General features: G+C 37.6%; 1 protein-coding gene across 1 annotated transcript in view; it reads left to right on the top strand.

Moving 5' to 3' along the window:
- Positions 1 to 5,618: 5,618 nt before the first annotated feature.
- LOC145444389 (complement receptor type 1-like) overlaps positions 5,619 to 9,250 on the top strand; it is a 51,926-nt gene continuing 48,294 nt past the window's right edge. The window contains exons 1-2 of the mRNA XM_080322368.1: positions 5,619 to 5,775; positions 8,688 to 8,873. Of these exons, the coding sequence (XP_080178494.1) occupies positions 5,718 to 5,775; positions 8,688 to 8,873 (244 nt within the window). The 5' untranslated portion in view covers positions 5,619 to 5,717. The remainder of the gene's footprint in view (positions 5,776 to 8,687; positions 8,874 to 9,250) is intronic.

The following is a 9,250-nucleotide window of genomic DNA, read 5'->3' as shown; positions in this document are numbered from 1 at the left end:
TTCGTCTCTGCGACCTCGGAGAATGGGCGGCACCTATAATTTGGGAACCTCTGGAATATGATAATGGTCCGGAATCTGAGTGCAAATTGCAACGTTCAAGGGTACTGCGAGGTATTGAGTTTTCGCGCTTTTACGACCTAATGTTTTCTTAACTTTTACGTATTAGACGCGCTAACTCGTTAACGCTTTAACTCGTTTATTTTTCTTAAACTCAATGACGCTAAGGTTCAAGATTGATGAGACACTTACACCCGATGCCTCTTACCTTACACTCTAAAATTTGACAGGAGTGACACTGAATATTGCTCAGTCGCATGTCTGGTGTCTGCAACTGTTTGGTTCGAAGTCTATTGTCGGCGTATCGGCCAATTTTGTAAAGTTTTGATGTCCTGAAAATGAAATAATATATACATAACCTATGGCTTACTATGACTAAGGCTTGGCACAATGATTCGGGTACTCTAACCTCTATTGAGCAGTAATTCTAATGATTGATTTGAGTCGAAAGGTGAGAGATCTTTTCCAATAGGCCTGCTGAAAGGTAATTTAAAAACGAGAATTGTGGTTTCGGTACTGCTTTTCACTGTTGATGCTGTGGAAGCTCGATTGGTAGTATCGCAGCATGCGAAACACGCAGTACAAAGCTATACCCGCTTTAGGGGAAATTATTTGTTTGATATTGATGGTGTTCCGACCACATTGATCATTTTACACCAAACCGATACTCTTTATTGTTTATTCCGTATTTTCTGAGTTGTAGCATGACCCATGCACTTCTAGGCTCCTTTTTACAAGACACCGGTTAACGCGGATCACGTGGCGAGGAGGAGACTATCGATAAACCTCCAACACAGGGATTCTGGAGTCGACCCCGGTCGGACTCGAACCCGCAACCCGTTGGTGTTGCAGCTGTGGACCATACCACTACGCCATCTTGCCATGCCGTTAGGGGAAGCGAATATTTGTTAAGGCATGATCTACCCACGGCATTGTCACTGAATCAGAGTTGGATCAATTACATTATTTTCAGTTCAATTACATTACAATTACAATTACTTTCATGAATGTTTCAATTACATTACAATTACAATTACTCCAAGCTAAAAATATCAAATTACAATTACAATTACAATTACTCCTTGCATGCTTCAATTACATTACAATTACAATTACAATTACTCCTTGCATGCTTCAATTACATTGCAATTACAATTACAATTGCTGCTGTTGAACATATAATTTAATAATCATAAATTCAACCGTGCTCCTTGACAACCGTAGCGTCGTATTTAACAACAATTCAAGTCTAGTTCAGATTGTGTAGTAATAAATGCGTTCATGTGCGTACAAGTACATAGTATGCTATGTGAGATGTCATTGTGGCGTAATATAAGCGTGTTTTGAATGCTCGGTAATTATGGCTCACGTAATTGGAAATGTAAAATGTTATTTACCTAATCTCCTATGGGTTAGGATTAAGGATAGGGTGCAGTATGTCGTTGAAAAAGTATTATAATATATGCACGTGTTGGATTTGCGTCTATAGTATATAATTAAAGTAATAATATTATTTTTATCGAGGGACGTAGGAATTAGGATGAGGAGTGAAAACAAAACCGTGCTTTGTCAGATAAGACGTTATATAATATCCAGTGGTCTGGTTAGTTAGCCAGACGAAATAACGATGCAGCATCGTGATCTGAAATCGTATGGTAGATTGCCAACCCACTGATAGATGCGCAAGATGTGAGTCACGGATGAATGCAACTACAAACATACTGCAGAGCCGGCTAAAAGCAGCAAACTTTGTAGTCCTAGAGCTGGCGATCCATGCGTCCAAATTTGATGCATCTGGTATTTATCGTAAGCTATTGATGTACTAATTCCGAAAATACAAAATGAAATCTCGTCAGGGCAATGTATCTGCCCCAAAATAGCCGTTTAAGGCCGACTGTTCTGAAAAGTGAGAGCGCTGCAGCAGCATGACCACAACAATTACCAATTACGACCAGCGATTGTTCAGAACAATGCCGATTCCCAGACTTTCACGACTATATTGGGATGGTACCATTGCCTGGAAATATACTTTTATTGCGGAATCAGTGCGACACTAGCTTTCGATTAGGACCATACATATCAAATTTCGACGCTTGGATCGCCAGCTATGGGAATATCAATTCTGCTGCTTTTAGCCGGCTCAGCAGTTCGCTTCTCGGCGTATTCAATCGTGAGTCACGTGTTGCGAATCCATCCGTTGGTTAGTAATCTAAAAATTGTATACAATGGCAGCCGAGGCCAGCATAGCGGTAAAAATTAAAAAAAACTTCGCCCGCAAGGGCGCAGTCAAGGGCTTCCGCGAATGGATCCACCAAATTCCTTCTCGACATTTAAAGAGGATGCATTGTAATTCAATTGTTTTATGTTGTGCTTGTCAGGTCATAATAGCAATTTAATGTAATTGAAATTGTAATTGAGCAAAATTTTTGTCAAATTACAATTACAATTACAATTACACAAAATAAAAATGCTTCAATTACAATTACATTACAATTACATTGAAAAATGTAATTAATTACATTCAATTACAATTACAAATTACAATTGATCCAACTCTGCACTGAATGCGACGTAATATGTATAGCCGACAAAAACATTAAATTATCTTTAATGCGATGTCGGACTAAATTATTACTCCATAATTTCGTGTCTTTCTAAGAACTCTGCACAGATGCTTGACAGACATATGCCTAACATAAAAGTATCAGCTAACACATACACTACACGAATTCGCCACAGTTAATCCTAATTCAGACATCTTCTGATCGGCGCAAGGTCCGGTATTGGTCACAATCTATAGCATCGGCGTATGGATAGTACGACGCTCCCATGACATTTAAAATCGCACTATAATTAGGATTATTGCCGTTATTGAAACGTGTAACTTCCATCGCCAGTTAAACTCAATACGAATCCATAATCTTTATTTCTCTCAGGCGACTTCGCGCCCCTTCATATGCTTTCACGCCCTCCAGTTTGAGAACCAATGCGTTAAAATGAATTCTGAGCTCGACTCGTGAAGGTGAATATGCCGATGATCATGATCATTCTACAATGATAGATTGTATCACATCACAAATCGTATCGTTGCGCTACAGTTCTTTACTGATGCAATAACCGCAGTGATAACTTAAACATTTTTCATTCGCAATGTGCAAGTCTCTGTGCGATTAACAATTCTCCACACGAACAATCAAACATAATATTATCCCACCTCAATATCACTCAGGAATAACTTAGCATTGTGAAACGATGATCAGCTATACATACAAACGTCCAAACTGTTGTTGCTCACTCTGTTGTGGTAAATCTCAACATATAAAAATTTGCGAAAACTACACTCACACACAGCGCTTCAAGTCAAACCAGGTACACGCGATTGTAATCGATGATAATATTACCGAAATTGTATCGCCGAAATCCTATTACCTTGTTAACTAGTCGGTGTACCAGTGTAAAAATGTTTGTGGGGTAATTACGATACTTACGTGATCTGCAGATCGAATTGTGTGGGTACTAATGAACGTGCGAACCACCAAGATATTATTTTAACATCAATGACATGAAGACCAAAATTCCTTTGATTGAAAATATCAAAATCCAGATTATGTATAGTTTGTGTACCCAAACCGTGTCAAGACTGATTGAATTACCTTCAACTTCAAGCAAGAGAAACCTCCGAAATATTCTCGAAGAAACCTAACGTTAGATGATTTACAATGATAAATGCAAATTTATCCTAGTTAATTAATGATTCTAAGCAAGTCAGAAGGCGATACTTGGAATATTTCGGATATCTAAGTGCGCCGTGTCTTCACAATCATAAACCTACTATGTTTTGATTGCAGATAGCCTATAATTTCGTAATATCATAACTATGTGCAGCCCATCCTAGACCACGATAACAACAATGCGATAACGTCATCCGTCAAAACGCAGTATGAAGAGAAATGTTGATAGAAAAAGGTACCATTTTTTCGGCAATATTGTAACGAAGATGCGACTGCGTTCGAATGAAGAAAAGGCGATTGAGTTAATAATAATTTGGCGTCGGTGGTAATAACGTTACCATATTTCCCACAACAATCTTTAGCTCAGTGCTCTACGGAACATTGTGTGTCTGTTTTATGTATTGCGGGATTTCAGGTTATGTTTTAAAGCATTCGTAAATCGAAGCCATTGAATACTGAGAGAATACTTGCAGAATAGCGGTGATAAAGTTGGTTTAAAACTAACACCAAATCTTCAGGTTAAAAATATATCCGTCATCAGAATTTGAAGGGCTTCTTGGAGGTACAGAACTTCAATATATAATTGAATAATATATTCATATTGAAACGAACCCGAATATTTTCGGCTTATACTCGTCAGGTGTAGCCTACTAGTTGCTGACGATAACCCCTGATTAGCCTACCCCTATTCGGGTTTATTTCGATATGAATATACTATTCAATCATCACCACTTCACCACTTATAGCTGTAGGACAGATATGTTGGTAGCCAGTACCTACGATATCATGTTCGGAAAGAAAACCGTCTACAAATGGCTTTATCTTCGATTGCATAGTGATTGACATCCAGTAACCAATGCATCTGTTCTGTCGGCTTGCTATATTTTGTGGGGCTATAACCAAGGATACGTGACCGATTAAATTATTATTTACACGCCTGAAGGAAACAACGCCTGTGTTTAAAACTAGTTCAGTAAAACCAAACTGGAATGGAATTATAATTAACGAAAAGCACAGAATATCAAACGGTACAAAAGTCGATTTTCGCGCAACGGATTAAACATGATTACCTATCGGAAATATTTCTGATCATTCTTGTTGCTGTTTATTATTTTCTCGGCATCAATCGCCGCAGGATGAAAGTTACGCCGAATTATTATTCAGTGCAAATCATTATTGCATAATTTCATCCAGAGCCTATCAAGATAGAATTATAGAGGTTGTTAAGAATAAGCATGCACCCAAAATAGTTTGCACCGTAGTCAAGCATTATAATAAGTCACTGGAACCATTCGTAGTTACGACATTGAGTCGTCACTGTCGGTGTATGTCCTAAAACTTTAGTAATAAGTCATCGCCTTAATCAATTGTCACCGATGAAGATATTTTCTTCCACTAAAGGCTATCTAACTAGATTTTTCTGACAGAAAAGGAGAATAGAGGTGAGAATAGAACATTGAGCGTATCATTTTTAATCTTGACCATAAAGGCATCTACGAATGTGGGTATTATATTCATATCTGCCAACGGATTTGCAAGGAACGTACGAATTTTTGCATTTCGTCTTCTGATTAACGAAAATGCTTTGATCATATTGGAAAATGATAGTATATAGGCTACTTAATTATCAAGAGATTCAGAAATACACACGTCGTCATTAGCGGGCTACAGCTTCCTAAACGAAGGGTAGATGATGGAAAGTGAAAGCTCATAGAGAAGGGCAATGATTCAAGCCTCGGACTTCTCGTCATCGCAATCATTCTCAGAGGGAAAGGAGTATATATTCCATAGAACAGTTTGACAGCACATTGAATTCGATTGAACAGTACACTGTATGAGCAATTTTTGTTTTATTTATTTCAAGGTCTTCTTCGCATAATTAGCGTATCATAGAGTCCTAGAATAATTCACATACGTCGGATCAGGGCAATGAACGTCCGTGTTATATTGCTAGTATTCGGCTATGGAATATTTGCAGGAGTGCATGGTAAGTTCGTTATACATCACGAAGTTGTTGAAGTTGTTTTACCTGATGCAATAGGCAACTAAGATGCCTAACAGTCAGCTGAATTATGTACACTGAATATTTTAGGCGTCGATCGGATGAAGGATATACAACACAGTTAACAGTATTTTTAATTATAAGTGTCATGCGTGTTTCTTTGGCACCAGTCGGAAAAAATCCGTTGTTTGTTGCTGACGAGTGTTTGAGTTCGTCTAAGAATTCCGTGACTGTGTTTTTTCGTTATCATATGTTAATATAATAACACATTTAGCTAAATGCAAGTCGAATGTACGTCAATTAAGAGGCAAATACAAAATATTTGAAGGAAAATTAACGTTAAAGAGTTTATAAGTTAGAGTAATAATATTTTTAACTCTGAGATAAGGCTGTCATGGTTATGATTTTGTAACGCAACTTTTAACCCCACATATAATAGCTCACGACGACATTTTAACTTGTAGAATTAACTATATACGTGCCATGACACACGTCGATATGCTCGCCACAAAGAGATGTCGTAAACATTATTACTTGATGACGAAATCCCGCAACCATGCACGTTTCAGTCACAGACACACGATCGACTTTCTTCCATGTCTTACGAGCATCCGACTTAAAAAAAATTCTTCAAGTGCATTTTCAAGCCGTTATAAATGAGAAAAATAACGTTCGGTCGAAGGTTAAACCTTACCGTAATCATTTATCTCAATGGTTACAAAGTTCATTAAATGTTAGAAAGGTCAACGTCTCTGCCTTGTGAAGGAGTCGTAGAACGCATATAAGACATCGAATAATGAGTTCATATTGAAATGTGATTGCTGATATAGTTTACACTGTTATTTTAAACTCTCTTCTAGTTGTTGATAATAAATCGAAAATTTTACCACTACCAATAAAATACCACCGGCCTAAGTCGATGAATATCCAATAAATGCAAATAAAACCAATCTGTCCCTTCCCGTCGTCAAACGTGAATACTATAACATGCATCGATTGGTTGCAAAAAACTTGCTGCAGATTGATTAGCTCAGCTATTTGCAGCGATGATGAATGACATGTCACATTGCAGTCTATTACTTTACAGTTGTCTTAATTTGCCAGACAAAAAGCCGAGCGCACTCAGTCGTATCTGATATTGATACTTAATACAGCCAAATACTCCAAGATGATATGTATTCGAAGTCAACAATGAGTGCGGAGATTAACTTCGGACTCTCACTCTACATGTTATACTATATAATTACCATCAGCTGTGGTAAGAGAGGTGTAAAAGAATTTGACATGGCTTCAATGCCGCGAGACGTGGAAATCCAGTAACGGGAAAGCTGGTATATTCTGCTGAAATAGAATTTCTAGACATCACGATCGCAATCGGGAAATGATATCAAACTGTAGACTTGTTCAATTTGACGTTGCGCTCGAAGGCATAAAATGCGTAAAAATATCTGATTTTGGCTCACTACTGTGTGATAACATCGGAAGGTAACACAATCAGTGTCACCCAATATCGCAAATAAGGCGGCCCACGGCATATCTTGATCACACTGGAACTAAAATGGTGGCGATAGGGGCGTTATCGTGATATTGCAAAGCACCATCAGACGCGTCGGGATGAATAACTGAAACAATGATTCATTGAAAAGTCACGTCCTTGCGATAAAAATAGTTATTCCACTGCTAACAAACATTCCATCGTGTCCGATTTGTGCGCTGTGTACAAAATTTACAAACAATCTATACACACTCTGGCAAGTATTCGACCTCTTATTGTCTATGTAGTTCAATTTGTGGCACATTATCAGAAATTAATAAAGCTATTCTGAAATATGATCACAACACGATTTTGTTTCATGCATACGAGAATACGTGCAATGGCAGTTTAGATTCCTTCAGAGTCAATACTTCATTCACAAATCATAATAATTCTGTTTATAAAGTATCTACACACATATGCAATTAGGGACCGACACCACGTATATGCAAATCATTGCTGGTTATTATTAGACTTGTAGTGTGATGATTACCATTGTCTACTGTCCATGCATCTGCGTCTGGATCTATAGCGGAAAGAAACACAATGTTTGCGGTCCTGGAATTATCAGCAGTAAACCATAAGTTTCTGCTAATAAGCGGTAATGATGAAAGACGCCGTTTCGGATGACAAGTAGGCCTACTGAAAACTGCCTTGCAATTGAGATGACTCTTGAACAATCGCATATTTGTGAGATTTTAACCGTCTTTTACAATATACTCGAACAATGCATTGATATTGTTTATGAATCACCGCAGTTTATCTAGCTGACACTTTCGCAGGAATACCGTTAGCTATAATACGCAGTTTCAAAATAAAACTTGATAAATAAAACAACAAATGCGATCATCAATTATATGAATGGTACAAGTCAATGAGAGAATTGTAAATGATAAACGCATTACTTTTGCTGACATAGAATAGGTTGACTGATTGTAATCATTTGTGACTCGAGAACACACAAATGAAATAAAATGCGGCTCGTAGTAAAAATCGGGAGCATATCCTGCTGTTTGACGCGGTCTTGTAAGCTTTTGCGTAGTTATTTCTACGTATCCACATTCACAGTGGCACTTGAATTGGGTAGGATGTGGGTCGCAATAAATATCACATTAGTTTTTGCTACATCGTGACAACAGCAAATCTATCAAATTTATAATTAGGCTTACAAATAAGAAAAATAAATGTGTATTGTCAAATTAGAGTATATTTCAGGATGCTGCAAATTTATCTTCATCAGACTATAGAGAATAACGATTTTAATATGCTGATCATTGCATTCATATTCTTTGGGTCTAGGTATTCTTAAATAAACCTGATTGAAAGCAGAGCGTTCTGCAAATAAAATTTTCATTTTCTGCAGGTACTTGCCCCGATCCTCCGTCGATTCAATATGGAAAGGTAATTTGCGAAGATGAAAACCAACGGGGAAGCAACTGTACTGTGGAATGCGATGTTGGTTATCGGCTATCCAATTCCAACAAGCAACAAGACTACATTGCGTGTAGAGAGGACGGGAATTGGGACAAACTTTTCCCCAAATGTATAGGTAACATGATTATGAGCTCTAAGAATTATTATGCTTTCCTTATGGGTAGGTAAAAAGAATTCAAACAGAGCTTTGTATTTATATATTCAGTCATAGTTCCTCATATACCCATGACTGAATGTTGGAAGCAAAGTTTTACTTGCGAGCATAAAGATGTAGTTTGTACTAGAACCGATTGATAACATTTATGTTTACGAGACCTATCATATATCTGATAAACGCTGAATAATTAGGGAAGAGCATATATAATTCCTCCTTCACTCAGGATTGAGAATGCGTAACAACAAACCACGATAAGGGAGTAGTGTGACAGTAATCGTGATATCGTAATTCGTAATAGATATAAAGCGTGCCGGATTGACTTCAGTTGGATATCT

The sequence above is a fragment of the Botryllus schlosseri genome, chromosome 8 (assembly GCF_051294905.1).
Source record: "Botryllus schlosseri isolate E-star chromosome 8, Bs_hap1, whole genome shotgun sequence".
In the NCBI taxonomy this organism is placed as follows: domain Eukaryota; kingdom Metazoa; phylum Chordata; class Ascidiacea; order Stolidobranchia; family Styelidae; genus Botryllus; species Botryllus schlosseri.
This window is presented reverse-complemented; position numbering and strand designations above follow the sequence as displayed.